Here is a 22476-nt window from a genome sequence, read left to right as displayed (position 1 = left end):
ACAGATAATAGAGACATATTACCTGATTTATACATATTTAAATATAGATATAGATAAAGATATAATCTCCCATTGGTTCTATTTCTCTGGAGAGCCCTAATACTCCTCAATGTGTCTAAAAGGTGACAAAGCAGAGAACTATCAAGAGATGTGGGAGGCTCCTGCATTAAAGACCGAACTGAATCCACCTGCTTAGACTACACCCTGCTGGTGCTGTTTGATCCACCCACATTAGCAATTTTTACACATGGACATTACATACTGGTACTATAGTGGGAACAAACATCTAAGGGAAATCATACAGCTGGTTTTTCAGAATTTTGCTTCCTAATAAATGAGTGGGATCCATCTCTTGTGTTGAGGGTGTGATGAGGAATCATTAACCAGAGACAACACTTGCAGATGCGCCCACTAATTATGTAATGACTCTTTCATCTTTCACCCATGATCAGTAGTCCTCAGCCTGGACTGCCCATAAGAATCACCTAGCACAGTGTTGCTAGAATTAAATACTCATTCAGATCACCCAGGCATTCTGCTAAAATGCTGATTCTGATTCAGCAGGCTGGTCCTATATTTTATTTTAGATTTTATTTATTTATTTATTTATTTGACACAGAGAGAACACAAGCATGAGGAGCAACAGGCAGAGGGAGAGGAGAAGCAGACTGCCGCCAAGCAGAAAGCCTGATGCAGGGCTCAAAGTAGGGCTAGATCCTTGGACCCTGGGATCATGACCTTGCTGAGGGCAGACACTTAGGTGTCCTAAAGTTCTACATTTTTAATTAGTGCCCAGTGACTGCAGTGCTCTGGTCCAGGGACTACGCAGTACATGGTAAATATATATGAGGCTTTTAAAAATGAAGATTACTGGGTTCCCTCAGATAAATATAATCACAATCTTAGAGGAGGCCTGTACAAAAAATGTTAAAGTTACCAGGTGATGCTAAAATAAAACAAGGGCTAGGACTACTACATTAAAGCCTACCACAAGACATGAACAGACATTTCTCCAAAGAAGACATACAAATGGCCAAAGACACATGAAAAAATACTCAACATCACTTGTCATCAGGGAAATACAAATCAAAACCACAATGAGATATCGCCTTGCACCATTCAGTACGGCTAAAATTAGTTAGACAGTAAGCAATGAATGTTGATTTGAATGTGGAGAAAGGGGAACCCTCTTACACTGTTGGTGGGAATGCAAGCTGGTACAGCCACTCTGGAAAACAGTATGGAAGTTCCTCAAGAAGTTACAAATAGAAATACTCTATGACCCACAAATGCAGTACTAGGTATTTACCCCAAAGATACAGATATAATGAAACGAAGGGGCACCTCTACCCTAATGTTCATACTAACAATGTCCACAATAGTCAAACTATGGAAGGAGCTGAGATGTCCTTTGCTGAACAGATAAGGAAGATATCTATATCTATATCATCTATATCTATATCTATATATAATGGAATATTACTCAGCCATATGAAATGATGAATACTTACCATTTACATCTATGTGGATGGAACTGTACTAAGTGAAATAAGACAATTGGAGAAAGACAATTATCATAAGTTTCACTCATACGTGGACTATAAGAAACAGTACAGAATATCATAAGGGAAGGGAGGGAAAACTGAATGGGAAGAAATTAGAGAAGGGGACAAACCATGAAAATTCTAAACTATGGTAAACAAACTGAGGGTTGCTGAAGAGAAGGTAGGTGGGGTAATTGGGGTAACTGGGTGATGGGCATTAAGGGGGACACATGATGTGATGAGCGCTGTGTGTTATACACGACTGATGAATTGTGGAACACTACATCTGAAACTAATGTTGTTTTGGCCAATTGAATTTAAAAAATAATAAAACCTGCCACAAGAGCTGTCATTACATCAGAATTATACAGTCTTGTAAGAATACATGACACAGTAATATTTACAAATGTTACTATTGACAACAAAAATGTAACTGGTAAACATTAATTAAAATATTTCTAGAAATATTTCTAGATATTCTAGATAGAAATATTTGATTAAAATATTTCTAGAAAAAAATATTTCTAGAATGTAGGGAAGTCTTAGAAGGCAGCGAGGTGAAGAAGAGGAATGTTATCATACCTGAAGAACCATCCTGCCAAACATCACACAATTTTGCAAGACCCTTGAATTGGAAGGACCCTAAGGGTCCAGCTCATTCACCCTCTGCCCAACTTACCCAGTGTGTCTGAGGGTGACTCCAGCACAGTAACTTAAGGTCCTGTTTCCCTTTATTTACTAAGACATGTGAAGTGACAGCTTCTGTAGTCATCACCCGTGTGTCTGCAACATCCTTTCTCACATCTCCTGTTTCTATACATCCCTGGGCCTAAGAGACCCTGGATCCCAAAGGAGTCTAGATCTTAAAAGAATTCATTAAAGACACAGAAATCCAGTATTCTTAGCACAAATGCTCTGAGTCCTGGAGCAGTGACTGATTACATCACTGATCATAACTGACTATGCTTTGGGGGAATGTGGGGAAGGAGAGAAGTTCATAATATGGATGCTTAATCACTCCCTGTTTAGGGAATGGACAGTAGTCCTGTGGGGCTGAAGCTGACATTTTGGAAGGTGAGGGAGGATGCTTAGAGAAGCCATAGAAAGGGGCAGGGTTCAGGCTATGAATATTCTGAAATATTTTACAGTGTAAAAGGCTTTATCTTGTGGGCAAGAAGAAGTCATCAGTGGTCTTTGAGCAAAGTACCATGAAAGACACATATTTTGGAAATATTCCCAGGGTGGCATAATCTCTCACTACAACCCAGTTTCTCATAAACACACTCAAGGGGAGAGAGAAACCTGCAGCTAATAAAGATTCGATCTCTATGACCCAATCATATGCAGATGCATAGAAAGTATTGGAATAAAAGACAGTTGTCCCAGATTATTTTCAATTCTTCTTCACACAGAGATAGAAAATGAAACTCAGATTTGAAACTCACTGAGGTACTTCTACACCATTACCTCTCTTGGAAAACCTTTATAGAACTCGGTGACCACCATCATTTCTACTTCTTCCCAAGTGTCAGTTTACCCATTTTTCAGTTGTTCCTTGTACTGTAATTGATCACAAGGCTATAGTTGACATTTGTAACTCCTTCTTTCACTACACATTCTATGTTCTCATTGGTCATCATCTCATATGTATGGGGCTCTTTCCATAGTATAATGGGAACCTTCATTCCTAGGGAATATGCACCCTTTTTGGTCCTGTCTTTATTAGGTGATTAGATTTTCCATTAAGATTTATTATTAAGTAGATAAAATACTAAGTCGGACCCAAGTGTTCCCCAGGATTTCAGACATGGTCCTATCTGTCCCAATAGTATAGAGCAACCTAGACTCCCCTTGGTAATCATTATCACCACCTCAGGAAGAATGGCAACCCTGCTCTTTATATATCAGTTCACTTAAGAACAGCAAAATGTCCAGATGGAAGTTCATTGAATTGAACTTCCAATTCAGTGAAAACATTGCTATGTGAAACCATCCCCTGATAGTAATAAGAATTATGTGGGACACATTCTTCAGTTTCATCTCTTGTTTTAGCCACAGCTACAGTAATTTGCACTGACTTCAACTAGCACCTGAATTCTGCTGCATATGCTCCTTGTTTCCTGCTCTGGGACCTCTCTAATGCTACAAAACGGGATGTTGCTGGGGGGCAGAGGGGCTTTCTTAATACCCATACAAATATTTAGGTGTATGATCCACTTTGTGTGAATTGTAGGGAGTGTGAGGTATTGATTATTATTATTATTATTCACATGGAAATAAAGTTTTTCCAGCAGCTGATTGAAAATATTATTTTCCACAAATTGTCTTTGCATCTTTGTCAATAATCAGGTGGGCAGTACTTTAGTGGATCTATTTCTGTACTCTATATACTATTCTATGCTCTTGTACCAATCTGTATTTCTATATTTTCTCCAATACCACACTTTTCTGACTGTTTTAATTAACAGTAAGTCTGGAAATGATGTAGTATGAGCCCCTTAACTTTGTTTTCTTTTCCAAAATCAGTTTCTTTTTTTTTTTTTAGTTTCTTTGCTTTACATATAAATTTTATAATCAGATGGTCACTTTGTACCAAAGAAGTCCTGAAGGAATTTTGATTGAAATGGTGTTCCATCTCTAGATCACTTTTGGTAGAGTTGACATCTTAACAATGTTGAGTCTTTCATCCATGCATGATTTATATCTATCCATGTTGTTCTTTGATTTTTGTAATCAGTGTTTGCAGTTTTCAGGATGTGGATCATGCATATATTGTGTAAGATTTATACATAAGTATTAAGTGGTTTGATGCTAGTGTAAATAGTTATTTATTTATCTATCTATTTATTTAAGAGAGTGTATGAACAGGGGGAGGGGGAGGGGGACAGGGAGAGAGAGGGAATCTCCAGCAGACCCCCTGCAGATCTTGGAGCTGACAGGGGCCTCCATCTCATGATCCTGAGATTAAGACCTGAATCAAAATCAAGAATTGGATGTTTAACTGTCTGAGCCACTTGGGAGCCCCTAAAATAGTATTCTAAAGAGTTTTTCCACTTTATATATGTTTACTGTCAGTTGATATAAATTTCATTTTAACATATTAGCATTATTTTATATTTACACACAGAAATAAACTTCTTAATACATTAACTTTATATCCTATGGTAATACTAAATTCACTACTTCTGAAATGACTTTTTATGTTCTTTGGGATTTTCTAAATAGACCATCCAGTTGTCTATGAACAGAGATGGTTCAATACTTTCCACTCTATATAACTTTTATTTTCCTTGTTATTTTTCACTGCTTAGGATTTCAAATATAATGTTGAATAACAGTGGTAGGATCAAGCATTTTTACTTTGTCTCTGAACTTAGGGAGAAAGCATTCAATCTCTCACCATTTAGTATGATATTACCTAAAACTTATTTTTACCACCTTTTTATTTAAATCCCAGTTAGTTAACATACAGTGTAATTTTAGTTTCAGGTGTACAATTTAGTGATTCACCATTTACATACACCATTTACATACATACAGTGTTCATGGCAACGAATGCTCTCCTTAATACCCAATCTAACTCACTCTCCCTGCTTCTCCCATTTGTCCACCACCCCTTCAGTAACCATCAGTTTGTTTTCTATAGTTAAGAGTGTTTTTACTTGCTTGCCTCTTTTTTCTCCCTCCATGTTCATTGGTTTTGTTTCTTAAATTACACGTATGAGTGAAATGATATGGTATTTGTCTTTGACTGACTTATTTTGCTTAGCACAATACTCTCTAGCTTCATCCATGTCATTACAAATGGCAAGAGTTCACTCTTTTTTTAATGGTTGAACAATATTCCTTTGTAGATATATGTCACATCTTCTTTATCCACTCCATGGACATTTGGGTTCTTTCTGTGATATGGCTATTGTTGATAATACTGCTGTAAACATGAGGGTGTACTGGGGTGCCTGGGTGGCTCAGTGGGTTAAGCCTCTGCCTTCAGCTCAGGTGATTATCCCAGGGTCCTGGGATGGAGCCTCTCATCAGGCTCTCTGCTCAGTGGGGAGCCTGCTTCCCCGCCCACCATCTCTCTCTGCCTGCTTCTCTGCCTACTTGTGATCTCTGTCAAATAAATAAATAAAATCTTTAAAAAAAATCGAGGTGCATGTACCCTTTGAATCAGTAATTTTTTATATCCTTTTGGTAAATACCTAGTTGGGAAATTACTAGAATTATTTAAAATTAAGGTAGGTGTTTTTTTTTTTTTTGAGAAATCTCCATACTGTTTTCCAGAGTGTCTACACCAGTTTGCATTCCCACCAACACTGCACCAATTTGCATTCCCATTTCTCCTCATCTTCATCAACAATTGTTCTTTCCTGGGTTGTTGATTTTAGCTATTCTGACTGGCATGAGGTAATATCTCTGTAGTTTTGATTTGCATTTCCTTGATGATGAGTGAGGTGAAGATTTTTCATGTGTCTATTGGCCATCTGTATATCTTCTTTGGAAAAATGTCTATTCATGTCTTCTGCCCATATTTTTGGTGGTGAGTTTTACAAGTTCTTTATAGACTTTGGATACTAACCCTTTATTGGATGTGTCACTTTAAAATGTCTTTTCCCATTCTTTAGGTTGCCTTTCAGTTTTGTTCATTGTTTTCTTTGCTGTGCAGAAGCTTTTTATTTTGATGAAGTCCTGATAGTTCATTTTGCCTCAGGAGACATATCTAGTAAGAAGTTCTTACAGCTAATGTGAAAGAGGTTACTGCCTGTATTCTCCGCTAGGATTTTGTTGTTTTCCTGTCTCACATTTAGGTCTTTCATCCATTTTGAATTTATATTTATGTATGGTTTAAGAAAATGTTTAAGTTTCATTCTTCTTCACCTTGCTGTCCAGTTTTCTGACACCATTTCAGGAAAAGACTGTCTTTTTCATATTGGATAGTCCTTCCTGCTTTGTCAAAGACTAGTTGACCATGTTGTATGGGTACCTTTGGGGGCTTTCTATTCTGTTCCACTCATCTGTGTGTCTATTTCTGTGCCAGTACCATACTGTCTTGATCACTACAGTTCTGTAAGAGAACTTGAAGTCCAGAATTGTGATGACTCCAGCTTTGCATTTCTTATTCAAGATTGCTTTGTCTATTTGGGGTCTTTTGTAGTTCCATACAAATTTTGGGATGGTTTCTTCTAGCTCTGTAAAAAATGTTGGTATTTTTAAAATTCAAAATCAATTAATTAACATACAGTTACTATTAGTTTCAAAGGTAGAGTTTAATGAGTGATTCAACAGTTGTTCATTACATTAAGTGCCCTCCTTAAGGCCCATCAACACCCAGTTACCCCATCCCCCCACACACCTCCATTCCAGCAACTGTAACTTGTTACTTGTAATTAAGAGTCTCTTATGGTTTGTCTTCCTTTCTGATTCTGGCTTGTTTTAATTTTCCCTCCCTTCCCCTATATTCATCTGTTTTGTTTCTTAAATTCTACATATAAGTGAGATCATATGATACATATGATATATATTTCTCTTCCTCTGATATTCAAGTTCCATCCACACCATGGCAAATGGTAAGATTTCTTTTTTTTTTGACAATTTACTCTTTATTGATTAAAAATGAGGAAACATGCAGCAAAATACAAAGTCAAAAAAAGGGAGAAGGGAAGGTCAAATATTTTACATCTTCCATAATCCAGCATATGTCATAAGGAGGAACCTCCATTTATTGATACACCATTATTCTATCCTCAGATTATTAAATAGTATCAGCTGGCTCTAGGATTTGGTTCAAAACTTAAGCAAAAAACCAAAAAAAATCCATTAGTCATATCGAATAAGACCATATATTTCACAAACAGCATTGGCACATGTTACCTTGTGCTAAATTAGTCCCTACCCCCAGGGACCAAGGGATCCTAGAGTCCTAGAGACAGAGGTGTACCCTGGACCACTGCTCCTTGAAAGGAGCAAGGTTACTCACTAGGTTATGTGCTGTCCAACCTGGGAAGTTTCTGTTCACGTATTCTCTCAGCATCGCTGCGAAAGTCAGCAAAGGGAGTCCACCATACATCATGCAGAAGAAATAACACTGTCCTGGGTCTTGGTGTCTGACTCCTAATTCCCAGCAGGGCAAAAAATGAACTGAAAAGAAAGAGAAAGCCCTAGGCCATTTCTATTGGCATCCTTGTCCCACTGCAGTTTAAAAGTCATGGCTGGCTGGGGAAACTGAATACGGCAATGGGCTGCTGCTCACCTCCTGCCTGGGCTCCAGACCACTTCCAAACAGAATGCTAGAACAGAGTGAGGCCACCACCTCCGGATTTATCAATATGTGGATGATGATGGCTTGACTGAGACAAAAATACATACTCAAAGGTAAGCCACTAGCCTTGTGCCAAAGGGACACTATCTCCTTTTCATATGTTATTCCCATCCCTCTAAAAAAAATTTAAAAAAAGAAAAAGAAAAGCTAAGTATTTTTCCAGCAAACTGATCAATCTTTTCCCTCTCTAGGCTTGGCAGGCCTCCCACTTTTTACCAATCCTGCTGGGACCCTGGACTTGGGTGTCTGATCCTCTCACCTACTTTCCTCCCAATGGCCACTCCAAACCCATCCCACCCTTCTCCCCAACATCCACTCCTTTCCCAGTATGCCTCTGTACCCAGGGCAGGGAAAGGAAGCCCATGACTAAAACAACAAGCTCAGAAGGAAACAAGAGCTGCAACAACTCAGTTGTGGGGAAAGCTTCCAGAGATATTCCAAGAGACAACTAGGTGAAGCGATCTCGTTATTCACAGACCAAGAGTACTGGAAAGGGCTTGCGTGATTCTGTAAGAGGCAGCTCTTCCCTTTCCATGGTGCTAAAGCCCATCTTCATGTGTCGTTTTAAGGCCAGACTGAGTGTCCCTTTCTTAGACAAAAATTGTTGGGGCTACTTGCAGTTAGACAGAGGTTGACTGTGAAACAGTAGGAAAGAAAATCGTCCCCACCGATTACTCACATATTGCATTACGAGTGCTCGTTTTTAAACCTAAAGAATAATTTATGTTATTTCTATAGAAAATCAAATGAACACTGTCTACTCAAAAATCCTAAAAGTCTCGGCACATGTGGTTTCACTTTCCATCCTGGGTCAGGTTCAGCACACAGAAGTGTGGAGCCCCTCCAAAGGGTCAGTGCAGGAGAGGGCCGGAAGGCAGGCCTCGCTGGCCTGGTCAGTCTCCTTTATTGCTGTAGAAAGCTCAGCCTTGCATTTCCTTATGACGTGGAGGCCAGGCAAATTTTCATGGGAGGATTGAGGAGCAGTTTTTCTTCAACTGAATTTTTTAAGATTTGAAAATAAATACTTCCACAATGATATGAGTTATTATGCTTCCTGTTCAAAACTACTGCTGGGGAAATTCACTTTTAGAAGCCATTACTTGATGTTTTTGCTAAAAACAGTCCAAAGTTCCACTTTTTAGGATCTGATGGCTGAAGTTCGACTACAGTCAGATGTTTTGCACCAGCTGAAGTTAAGGCTAGCAACCCTTTCTGGAGGGAGTGATGAAGAGGGGTGACTGAGAGCAGCTTCAGCAAAACGCTTAGAAACATGAACAAAACAATAACACAGTTTAGGCTGCCTCTTTCTGAGGCTGTGCTTTTTCCTAACAAAGGTTGCTTGAATTCACATCAGATTAAAAAAAAAATTACTAAATTAAGTCCTCCGGGCTCCAGATAAACAATCAACTTTTAATTGCTACTTCAGTGGTGAAGATATATCCCAAGATGCCCACATCCTGTCAGGTGTGGGAGAACAGGCAGGATGAGGAAGCCCAATATAGCTGCTACTTTCCACCCAGCGCCATCATTGGAGTAAGGCAAGATGAGCTGCCAGATCTCCCTCCTGGACCTTGAGGCACAGTCCCCTTCTCAGCTGGAGAAAAACAGGGGACATGCGCAGTAAGTTTACTAATGGAACTCTTTAAAGGGATGCTGGCCACTGGTGATCCAACTTTTCTTTCGCTGTGGGAAAAGGGGGGAATGATGGCAGGAAGAACATAAAGAAAGACCTCTAAAGCTCCTAGCCGGGAGGTTTGTTGCTGGGTTCTTTGGCAGTAGTGGGTTTAGGCCAACAGAAGCAACAGAGATACGCATGTGTGGAATCTCCTTAGGCTGCTGTGGTTTCAGGGCTGTGGTTTAGCTGATGCTGAGCTGGGCAAATCCTATTAGTTTACCATCATCAGGAATATCCGAGCCTTCGACACCAGATGCCAGTTTGAAAGTGACAGATCGATTTGACTGAGGTTCTTCCACAATTTTCTGCAAATTCGCTGCCACTATTACTAAATCCCTTCCATCGACAAGGCCAGCAGAAATGAGTTCCTGAGATACACCCTCTGCTGTATCTCTCCCAGGAGTAAACTCGAATCGAATATCATTTAGTTCTTTTTTTGAATTCCTTAATCTGAGTACTAGGCTGATTGGGATCTTGGTTTCTTGTGAGCCTGCTCCTGAAGGCAGAGCCTGAGCTGTTTTTGCTGGCTCTGCTGGGGGTGGGGGAGAGACTTGAGTTGGCTGTGCAGGCATGTGCCCAGCTGGGTGACGTAGATGAGCAGTAATCTGTTCTGGAACTTGGAGTAAAGTACCCACGGGATCAGTTGTTGGAAACAGTTTGGAATTTGATAATGGTTTTTTCACTCGGGGAGACCTGAGTTGTGAAATTGCTGCTTTCCCTTCCTCACTTTCTTCATCAAATTCGTCATCACTCCACTCCCAGCCGCCATCTTCTGTCTTATGAAGGCGGCCACTGGAACCTGGTACTCTCCGAACCTTCTTAGCTCTTTCAGAAATAGTTGGTGCTCTCTGCAGTATTTTTTCTTGAAGAAATTCTTTATTCTTTGCTTTTTGGAAAAATTTGTGCCTCAACAGTTCTGCTGCTGTTGGTCTTTTTTCTGGATCCTTTTGAAGGCACAATGAAATCATTTTCCTAAATGATTTTCCATATTTTTTCAGCATTTCTTTGTCTTGAACACCAGTTTCCAAAGAAGGAGGATCATTTTGTAGTGTCAGCATTAAAACCTTCATTGGTGGATACTTATGGTAAGGAGCTGCCCCTGTAGCCAGTTCAATTGCTGTGATCCCAAAACTCCAGATGTCAGCTTTGAAATCATAGCCTCGGACCTGTCCCATAACTTCAGGCGCCATCCAGCAAGGAGTTCCAACAAAGGTCTTTCTCACTTTATTTCGGGTAATATCACCACCAGTTGCTAAAAAAGCACTAACTCCAAAGTCTGCAATCTGTACTGAGCCATCTTCTCCAAGAAGAATATTTCCAGCTTTCACATCTCTGTGAATCTGTCCATTTTTATGCAGGTATTCCAACCCTTCCAGCACTTCTTTGAGTATTGTAGCAATGGTAGGTTCATCTAGGACTCCACTTTTGTGCTCACCCTTTGCCACAATATACTTAATAATGTCTAGAATAGAACCTCCACTTAGCAGCTTCATGACTAGCCACAGTTCATCTTTTACCACAAAAGACGTGTAGTAAGACACAATATTAGGATGATGGCACTGACTCATGGCTTGAATTTCTTTCAGGAGTCCATCCATGCTAGTTTGACATTTCTCAAGGTTTATCCATTTGATTGCCACTTTCTCCTTCTTAGGGGCACAATATGCTGCTTGGACCACAGCAGTTGCTCCACTCCCGATCACCTCCTGCAGCTCGTAATCGTCCCGGTTGATGGACCAGGGCAGGGCGCTCGAGTCCTCGGACATGACGGCTGCACGGCTCGCGATCCTCCCTCAAACTCGCTGACCTCTCATCTCCTCGCCGCGCCTCTCCCCACCCCCAACCGCCGCCGCCGCCGCTGCCGCCGCCGCGCCCCCACCAACCGCCTCGGGAACAACCACGGGTGGAACGGCGTCTGGGCACGGGGTCACCGCGCGGCAGAGCGGCGGGGGCTTGAAGCTCCGGCGGACCTCGCCTCCTGCTCCTCGGCGACCGGCACTCCCAGCCCGGCTCAGGTCCCGGCCTCGGCCTCTGCTGCAGCAGCGACAGGGTATTCGCCTGGGCCCAAACCCTCTGTCCCGCCCTCCACCCTAGCCCCACGCAGGGGCCAAACTTTCCCTTCTCCCCTAAGATTTCATTTTTTAAAAGATTTTGTTTATTCACTTGACAGAGAGAGAGGAGCGAGAGAGAGAGAGAGAGAACAAGCCAGGGGGACAGTAGAAGGAGGGGGAGAAGCAGGCTCCCCACCCATCAATTCAGGACTTGATCCCAGGATCCTGAGATCATGACCTGAGCTGAACCAGATGTTCAACCAACTGAACCAACCAGGAGCCCCAAGATTTCATTTTTGATGGCTGAATAATATTCCAGTGTGTGTGTGTGTGTGTGTGTGTGTGTGTGTCCATTCAGCTGTCAATGGACCTCTGGGTTCTTTCTGTATTTTGGATACTTTGAACATTACTGCTATAAACATTGGGTACCAGTGCCCCTTTGAATCACTATGTTTGCATCCTTTGGATAAATACCTAGTAGTGCAATTACTGGGTTATAGGACAGGTGCATTTTCAACATTTTGAGGAACCTCCATAGTGTTATCCAGAGTTGCTGTACCAGTTTGCATTCCCACCAAAAGTGTAGGTGGGTTCCCCTTTCTCCTCATCCTATCCAACATCTGTCGTTTCCTGACTTGTTAATTTCAGTCACTCTGACTGGTATAAGATGGTAGCTCATGGTGGTTTTGATTTGTATTTCCATGATGTCCAGTGATGTTTGGCATTATTCATGTGTCTGTTGGCCATTTGGATGTCTTCTTTGGGGAAATATCTGTTCATGTCTTCTGCTCATTTCCTGATTGGATTGTTTCTTTTTGGGTGTTGAGTTTGTTAAGTTCTTTATAGATTTTGGATTCTAGCCCTTTATCTGATAAGGCATTTAGAAATATCAGCTTCCATTCTGCTGGTTGTCTTTTGGTTTTGTTAACTGTTTCCTTTGCTATGCAAAAGCTTTTATCTAGATGGAATCCCAATAGTTTGTTTTTACCTTTGTTTCCCTTGCCTTTGGAGACGTGTTTGGAAAGAAGTTGGTCACAGAGGTTGCTGCCTGTGTTCTTGTTTAGGACTTTGATCTATTCCTGTCTCACAATTGGGCCTGTCATCCATTTTGAGTTTATTTTTGTGCATGGTGTAAGAAAGTGGTCTAGTCTCTCTGCATATGGCTGTGCAATTTTCCCAACACCATTTGTTGAAGAAACTGTCTTTTTCCCACTAGATAATCTTTTCTGCTTTGTCAGAGATTAGTTGTCCATGGAGTTGAGGGTCCATTTCAGGGTTGTTTATTCTGTTCCATTGATCTGTGTGCCAGAACTTTCACCGATTCCTCATCAGCAACTTTATGTTTCCGAAGAGCTTCTTCCAGGGTCCAGAGGGGAAGGTTCTCCCACTTCCCAAACACCACGAGATCAATGTCACTAGTAGGTAAATACAGGCCAGTTTTAAAACTTCCAAATATCTGGACGTCCGCGCTGGGCCAGAGTTCCTTAATCACACTCTCGATCCTGTTCACCACCTCCATCCTCATCTTCTCCTCCTCCAGTCTTGGAGACATGTCTTCATAAAAATCACTGATTTCTTCATGCAGACCCACGACTCCCTGGTTGTAGTTCCTCCGCTTCCACGGTGTCCCGCTGTACACGCCCCCGCTGCCGTCGGCCCGGCCGCCCCCCGCGGCCCGCCCTCCGCTGGGCTGCAGCAGGCTGTAGTTGAGTCCGTAGGTGCTGGCCTTATTATCGCTCTTCCTCTTGTTGCTGCTTCCTGAGGCCGGGTCCGCGGGATCCGCGGTGGGGACGGCGGCGGAGGAGTGTGGGGACGAGGACGCGGAGGGGAACGGGGACGCCGAGGGGCCCGCGGCAGCTCGGCGGGCCGAGGCCGCCGGCTGGTGGTGGTGGTTGTTGTTGTTGGTCGTCTCCAGCGGCAGGAAGTCCCGCTGCTCCGCGGACTGCGCGTGGCCGCCCAGCAGGCGCTCCCCGGAGCGGTACATGTCGGCCGGGGCCGGGGCCGAGGCCGAGGCCGGGGTCGCGCCGCCGGGGCTGCCGGGGCTGCTGCCGCTCCCGCCGGTGGCCGTGCTGCTGCCGCCGCCGCCGCCGCTCGCGCCGCCGCTACTGTGACAGTGGTGGTTGAAGTAGAGGTTCCTCAGCCCCTGGGTCGTCTCCCAGATCTGCATCCACAGACTGTTGGAGGGTCCGAGCTGCTCTGGCTGGAACCAGGCGATCCTCGGATCCATCAAACGGCGGCGGCCACTGCCCCCGCTCCTCCCGGCAGCCCGCAGGGCCGCCGCCGCCGCCGCCGCCGCGCCTCAGGCGCACGCCCGGCCTCGGCGGCTGCTGCTGCTGCTGTTGTTTTTACTGCTGCCGCTGCTGCTGCTGTTTTTACTGCTGCCGCTGCTGCCGCTGCTGCCGCTGCTGCTCGGGGCCCGCCGCGGGCAGCGCGGGGTCGCGCAGGGAACCCGGCCGGCGCCGGCGGCGTCGCTCCCGCCCTCCGGGGCTCCGCGGGCCCTCCCCCCACCTCCCTCCGCCCCTCCGCCGAGCCCCTGTCACTGATGATTACATTTGGTAACATAGCTTGAAGTCCAGAACTGTGATACCAACAGTTTTGGTTTTCTTCTTCAACATCCCTTTGACTTTTGGGGGTCTTTTTTGGTTCTATTCATGTTTTAATTTGTTCCAGCTCTGTGAAAAATGTTAATAGTATTTTGATAGGGATTGCCTTGAATGTATAGATTGCTTTGGGTAGCATAGACTGTTTAACAATGCTTGTTCTTCCAATCTATGAGCATGAAATGTTTTTCCAATTCTTTGTGTATTCCTCAATTCCTTTCATAAGTGTTCTATAGTTTTCAACGTACAGATCCTTAACCTCTTTGATTAGGTTTATTCCTAGGTATCTTGTGTTTTTCGGTGAAATTGTAAATGGAATCTTGATTTCTCTTTCTTCTGTCTCATTGTTAGTGTATAGAAATGCAACGGACTTCTGTGCATTGGTTTTCTATCCTGCCACATTGCTGAATTCTTGTATGAGTTCCAGCAATTTGGGGGCGGGGTCTTTTGGGTTTCCCACATAAAGTATCATGTTGTCTGCAAAGAGCAAGAGTTTGGCTTCTTCTTTGCCAATTTGGATGCCTTTTATGTCTTTTTGTTGTCTGACTGTTGATGCTAGGACTTCTGGTACTATGTTGAACAACAATGGTGAGAGTGGATATCTGTAATGTTCCTGATCTTAAGGGAAAAGCTCTCAGTTTTTCTCCATTGAGAATGATATTCGCTGTGGGTTTTTTTGTATATGGCTTTTATGATATTGAGGTATATTCCCTCTATCCCTATACTGGAGAGAGTTTTAATCAAGAAAGGATACTGTATTTTGTCAGCTGCTTTTTCTACCCCTATTGAGAGGATCATATGATTCTTGTCCTTTCTTCTATTAATTTGGTGTGTCATATTGATTGACTTGTAGATTTGAACCACTCTTGCAGCCCAGGAATAAATCTCACTTTGTTGTCATGAATAATCCCTTCAATGTACTGAGGATCCTATTGGCTAGTATCTTGGGAAGAGTTTTGGCATCCATGTTCATCAGGGATATTGGTGTGTAATTCCATTTTTTGGTTCAGTATTTATTTGTCTGGTTTGGGGGATTTAGGTAATGTTGGCCTTATAGAATGAGTCTGGAAGTTTTCCTTCCATTTCCATTCTATTTCTAGAGTAGGTATTATTTCCCTTTTAAATGTCTGGTTGAATTCTGCTGGGAGGCCCTCTGGCCCTGGACTCTTGTTTGTTGAGAGATTTTTGATTATTGCTTCAATTTCTTTGCTTGCTATGTGTCTGTTCAGGTTTTCTATTTCTTCTTGTTTCAGTTTTGGCAGTATATATGTTTCTAGGAATGCATCCATTTCTTCCAGATTGCCTAATCTGTTGGCATATTGTTTTTCATAAGATTCTCTTATAAATGTTAGCATTTCATCAGTGTGGTTGTGATCTCTCCTCTTTCATTTATGATTTTATTAATTTGGGTCATTTCTCTTTTCTTTTTGATATGTCTGGCTAGAGGTTTATTGACCTCATTCTTTCAACAAACCACCTACTAGTTTCATTGATCTCTTCTACTGTTCTTTTGGTGTCTATGTCATTGATTTCTGCTCTGATCTTTATTATTTCTCTTCTGCTGGATTTAGGTTTTATTTACTATTCTTTTTCCAGCTCCTTTAGGTGTAAGTTCAGGTTGCATATTTGAGACTTTGACTTTTTTTGTCTCTTGAGAAAGGCTTATATTGTTATACACTTCTCTCTACAACTGCTTTTGCTGCATCCCAAAGGTTCTGCACTGTTGTGCTTTTATTTTCATTTGTTTCCATGAATTTTTAAAATTCTTCTTTAATTTCCTGGTTGACCCATTCATTCTTTAGTAGGTTGCTCTTTAACCTCCAAGCATTTGTGTTCCAAATTTTCTCTCATGATTGAGTTTAAGTTTTAAAGAACTGTGATCTATGGCATTTTTCAAAGAGCTGGAACAAACAATCTTAAAATTTGTATGGAACCAGAAGAGACCCTGAATTGCTAAGGAAATGTTGAAAAAGAAAAACAAAACTGGGGGCTTCATGTCGCCATTTCAAGCTTTACTACAAAGCTGTGATCACCAAGACAGCATGGTACTGGCACAAAAACAGACACATAGACCAGTGGAACAGAGTAGATAGCCCAGATATGGACCCTCAACTCTATGGTCAAATAATCTTTGACAAAGCAGGAAAAAAATATACAGTGTAAAAGACAGTCTCTTTAATAAATGGTGCTGCAAAAATTGGACAGCTATGTGTAGAAGAACGAAACTCAACTATTCTCTTACACCATACAAAATGATAAACTTGAAATGGATAAAAGACTTCAACATGAGGTAGGAATCTATCAAAATCCTAGAGGAGAACATAGGCAGTAACCTCTTCAATATCGGCCACAGCAACTTCTTTCAAGATATGTCTCCAAAGGCAAAAGAAACAAAAGCAAAAATGAACTTTTGGAACTTCATCAAGATCAAAAGCTTCTGCACAGCAAAGAAAACAGTCAAGAAAACAAAGAGGCAACCCACGGAATGGGAGAAGATATTCGCAAATGACACTACTGAAAAAGGGCTGATATCTAAGATCTATAGAGAACTCCTCAAACTCAACACACACTAAACAGATAATCATGTCAAAAAATGGGCAGAAGACATGAACAGACACTTCTCCAAAGAAGACATACAAATGGCTGACAGGCACATGAAAAACTGTTCATCATCATTAGCAATCAGGGAGATTCAAATCAAAACCACATTGAGATATCAACTTAAAACAGTTAGAATGGCCAAAGTTAACAAGACAATAAACACCAAGTACTGGAGAGACACCATTGGTGGGAATGCAAGTTGGTTCAGCCACTTTGGAAAATAGTGTGGAGCTTCCTTAAGAAATTAAAAATAGAGCTACCTGATGACCCTGTAATTGCACTACTGGGTATTTACCCCAAAGATACAGATGTAGTGAAAAGAAGGGCCACCTGTACCCTGATGTTCATAGCAGCAATGGCCACGATTGCCAAACTGTGGAAAGAACCTAGATGCCCTTCAGTGGACGGATGGATAAAGAAGATATGGTCCATATGTACAATGGAGTATTATGCCTCCATCAGAAAGGATGAATATTCAACTTTTATATCAACATGGACGGGACTGGAAGAGATTATGCTGAGTGAAATAAGTCAAGCAGAGAGAGTCAAGTATCATATGGTTTCGCTTACTTATGGAGCATAAGGAATAACATGGAGGACATTGGGAGATGGAGAGGAGAAGTGAGATGGGGGAAATTAGAGTGGGAGATGAACCATGAGAGGTTGTGGACTCTGAGAAACAAACTGAGGGTTTCGGAGGGGTTGAACCTGGTGGTGGGTATTAAGGAGGGCACATATTGCATGGAGCTTTGAGTATGGTGCATAAACAATGCAAAACATAAACAAATAAATGTAAACAATTTGGGAACACTGAAAAGAAATAAAATAAAATGGAAAAAAAATAAAGCACTGTGGTCTGAAAATATGTGGGGAATAATCCCAATATTTTGGTACCAGTTAAGACTTGATTTGTGACCCAGTATGTGATCTATTCTGGAAAATGTTCCATGTGCACTTGAGAAGAATGTGTATTCTGTTGCTTTAGGATGAAACACTCTGAATATATCTGTGAAGTCCATCTGGTCCATTGTGCCATTCAAAGCCCTTGTTTCCTTGTTAATCTTCTGTTTAGATAACTTGTCCATTGCTGTAAGTGGGGTGTTAAATTTCCCTACTATTATTGTATAATTGTCAATGAGTTTCTTTAATTTTGTTATTAATTGGTTTATATAATTGGCTGCTCCCAAGTTAGGGACTTAATATTACAATTGTTAGGTCTTCTTGTCAGATAGACCCATTTATTATCATATAGTGTCCTTCTACACCTCTTATTACTTGGTTATTATTTGGTTTAAAATCTAGTTTTTCTGATATAAAGATTGCTACCCCATCTTTTTCCTGACATCCATTAACATGATAAATGGTTCCCACACCCTCACTTGCAATCTTGAGGTCTCTTTTGTTCCAAAATGAGGCTCTCGTAGATAGCATATAAATGAGTCTTTCTTTTTTATCCAGTCTGCCTTTTGATTGAGTATTTAGTTCATTTACATTCAGAGTAATTATAGAAAGATATGAACTTAGTGCAATTGGATTACTTGTAATGCTGCTGTTTCTGTAGATTGTCCCTGTTCCTTTGTGGTCTTTGTTAATTTTGGTCTCTCTCTCTCCGCTCAAAAGATCCCTTTTAATATTTCTTGCAGAGTTGTTTTAGTGACCACAAATCCCCTTAGCTTTTGTTTGTCCTGGAAACTCTTAATCTCTTCTATTCTGAATGATAAGCTTGCTGGATAAAGTACTCCTGGCTGCGTATTTTTCTCATTTAGCACCTTAAATATATCATGCCAGTCCTTTCTGGCCTGCCAGGTCTTATGGACAGGACTGCTGCTAGTCTTAAGTTTCTACCCTCGTAGGTTAAGAATATCTTGTCCTGAGCTGCTTTCATGATTTTCTCTTTATCTCTGAAATGCGCAAATTTAACTATTATATGCAGAGGTGTTGACCTATTTTTATTGATTTTGAGGGGGATTCTCTGTGCCTCCTAGACTTGAATGCCTGTTCCCTTCACCAGATTAAGGAAGTTCTCAGCTATAATTTGTCCAAATAAACCTTTTCCTTCTCTCTCTTTATCCTCTTCTGGGACCCCTATTTTCTAATTTTATTTCATTTTATTGTATTGCCAATCTCTTGAATCCACCTTTGGTGATCCAGTAGTTGTTTTTTTTTTTTTCCAATTTATTTATTTTCAGAAAAACAGTATTCATTATTTTTTCACCACACCCAGTGCTCCATGCAAGCCATGCCCTCTATAATACCCACCACCTGGTACCCCGTAGTTGTTTTTATCTTTTTTTCTCACCTTCCTTAATCTCTGTTTGTTTTTTGGGTTTGTTTGTTTGTTTGTTTGTTTTTGTCTTCTGTATCACTGACACTCTCTTCTGCCTCATTTATCTCAGCAGTGAGAGCTGCATCTGAGTAATAGCCTTTTTAATTTTGGCCTGATTAGATTTTAGTTCTTTTATATATCCAGAAAGGGATTCTCTATGTCTTCTATGCTTTTTTCAAGCCCAATTGGTTTCTTTGTAATCACTGTTTTGAATTCTAGTTCTGACATCTTACTCATACCCATATTGATTAAATCCCTGGCTGTCAGTACTGCCTCTTGTTCTTTAGTTTGTGGTGATTTTCTCTCTCATTGTTATGTCCAGAAAAGAGGAGATGAAAGAGAGAGAAAAGACAAAAATATAAACACAACCACCAGAAATATACAGACCAATCAGAAGAAAAAGATGAAACAAAAAAATGAGAAAAAAATCAAACAAAAGTAAAAGAGAACAAAACAATAAACTAGAGGGGCACCTGGGTGGCTCAGTGGGTTAAAGCCTCCGCCTTCAGCTCAGGTCATGATCCCAAGGTCCTGGAATCGAGCCCCGCATCTGGATCTCTGCTCCACAGGGAGCCTGCTTCCTCCTCTCTCCCTGCCTACCTGCGATCTCTCTCTATCAAATAAATAAATAAAATCTTTAAAAACAAAACAAAACAAACAAACAAAAAAACAACAATAAACTAGATCCTGGGTGTATTTTGGTCTGTCAGAAGAAACTAGATCCTGGAGTAGGAAAGAAAGAAAAATTTATATATATACAAAAATAAAATTGAATACAATGAAAGGAAACCAAAGATAAAAAAAATATGTATCACATAAATATAAAAATAAAACCTGAAGCGACAAAGGAAGAATTGATTTAAAAAAAAGAAAGAAAATAGCTGAAAATGAAAAAAAGTAAAAATGTAAGTCTCAATAATAATAATTTTTTAAAAAACCTATGAATGGTATATATTGTTTTCCCCAACAGCCGAAATTTTCAGTTCTCTATCATCAGTAAACTTGTTAGAGGGATGTTCCTGCTGGTCTTCTGGAAGAAGGGCCTGTTGAGCTGATTCTCAGAAGTCTTTGCCAAAACGGAATCCACCCCCCTTGCAGGGGGCCAGGGTCAGTGTAAGTGGCTCCAGATTGCACCATGTGGTGCTGTTTTGCTCCTAGAAGGCTTTCAGCACCAATTGGGGGTGATGAAAATGGCAGTGCCTCCATATATAGCTCCAGAGCTGAAAGCTCCGGACCCCCACTCTTCAGTGGGCCCTCACAGAAAAGCAGTCAATCACTTTTGCCTCCCTGATTTCTGCCCAAACTCAGTGTTCACCCAGCCTGTGATCAAATGTTTTTATCTCAGGCACACAGCCCCCTTTTGAGTCTCCAAACTTTATGAACTCCTATGGTGCACACCCATGCTCCTCCCAGAGGAGGGAGTGGGGATCTTACCATGCTGGGATGCTGCTTGGAGAGCATACACCCGATGGTGCAGTTGTTCATGGTTTACAGAAACACCAAGCAGAAAGCTAGAGCCTAGACTTGCTGTTTGCAGCTGGCTTCCCCTCTACAACACTTTGCAAACTCTGCCACACTTTGGCACCCCCATTCTTTTTGTGACCCTGGGATCCTGAGGCCATCCTATCCCACCTGGGATTCTGCCCTACTTTGCCACTTGGGCCCCTTTCAGGCAGGAATGTCCCCCTCTGGAGCAGACTTCTGAAAGTTCCAATTTTGCACTCTGCTGCTTATAATACTTTCCAATAGCCAGCTTAAGGAAGTTCTCTCTTATGACAGTTTATCTTCCAATATATTGCCTTGGACTCACATCTCCATACCTCCTACCTTGCAAAAAATGGTCCCCTTTCTATTTGTAGAATTGTAGCAATCCAACAGAACATTAAAAGAATCATTCACTATGATCAAATGGGATTTATTCTTAGGTTACAAGGGTGGTTCAGTATTCACAAATCAATGTGATACACCACATTAATGAAAGAAAGGATAAAAACCATATGATTCTTTTAATAGATGCAGAAAAAACATTTGATAAAGTACAATATCCATTCATGATTTTTTTTTAAAAAAAAACCCTCAACAAGTGGGAATAGAGGGGACATACTTCAACATAATAAAGGCCATATACGAAAAACCCACAGCTAATATCAACCTCAATGGGGAAATACTGAAAAGATTTTCCTCTATGGTCAGGGATAAGACAGGGATGTCCCTTCTCACCATTGTTATTTAACAAATACTGGAAATCCTAGCCTTGGCAATCAGACAACAACAACAAAAATGAAGGCATCCAAATGAGCAAGGAGGAAGTCAAACTTTCACTATTTACAGATGACATGATACTCTATATAGAGAACATGAAAGACTTCACCAAAGAAATTGTGAGAGCAGTTACCCAAATTCAGTAAAGTCACAGTATACAAAAATCAACATCCAGAAATCTATTGCATTTCTAGACACTGGTAATGAAACCTCAAAAAGAGAAATCAAGGAATCAACACCATTTACAATTGCACCAAAACCCATAAGACACGTAGGAATAAACCTAACCAAAGAAGTGAAAGACCTGTATTCTCAAATGTATAAAACACTGATGAAAGAAATGGAAGAGGAAAGACATGGGGATGGAAAAACTTACCATGCCCATGGATCAGAAGAACAAGCATTGTTAAATTGTCTAAACTGCCCAAAGCCATCTACACATTATATGCAACCCCAATCAAAATACCACTAGCATTTTTCACAGAGCTAAAACAAATAATCCTAAAATTTGTGTGGAACCACAAAAGACCCCAAACAAGGAAGGCTGGAGGCATCACATATCCAGACCTCAAGTTATATTACAATGTTGTAGTGATCAGGGCAGTATGGTACTGAGACAAATACAGACACATAGATCAATGGGACAGACTAGAAAACCCAGAAATAAACCCACAATTATATGGCCACTAACTCTTCAACAAAGCAGGGAAGAATATCCAATGGAAAAGACAGTATTTTCTACAAATAGTGTTGGGAAAACTGGACATCAACATGAAGAATGAAACTGGACCATTTTCTTACACTGTACACAAAAATAAGTTCAAAATGGATTAAAGAATAAAATATGAGCTTGGGGAATCATTAAAATGAGCTGTGTGGGGCTGTATGGGGCTCTTTCCATAGTATAATGGGATAGATAGGACCATGTCTGAAATCCTGGGGAACACTTGGGTGCTACTTAGTATTTTATCTACTTAATAATAAATCTTAATGGAAAGTCTAATAACCTAATAAAGACAGGACCCCAAAGGGTGCATATTCCCTAGGAATGAAGTTTCCCATTATACTACAAAGAGGTCATAGGGAGCTCTGGGTGGC

General features: G+C 41.1%; 1 protein-coding gene across 1 annotated transcript; it reads right to left on the bottom strand.

Annotated features, from left to right (window-relative positions):
- Window positions 1–9711: 9711 nt before the first annotated feature.
- Window positions 9712–11356, bottom strand: LOC122907800 (serine/threonine-protein kinase OSR1-like). The gene has a single exon (XM_044250627.1). It carries the CDS (start codon window positions 11302–11304, stop codon window positions 9721–9723), a length of 1584 nt encoding a protein of 527 aa, XP_044106562.1. The 5' UTR covers window positions 11305–11356; the 3' UTR covers window positions 9712–9720.
- Between the last annotated feature and the right edge of the window lie 11120 nt (window positions 11357–22476).

Source organism: Neovison vison, chromosome 5 (assembly GCF_020171115.1).
Source record: "Neovison vison isolate M4711 chromosome 5, ASM_NN_V1, whole genome shotgun sequence".
Classification (NCBI taxonomy): domain Eukaryota; kingdom Metazoa; phylum Chordata; class Mammalia; order Carnivora; family Mustelidae; genus Neogale; species Neogale vison.
This window is presented reverse-complemented; position numbering and strand designations above follow the sequence as displayed.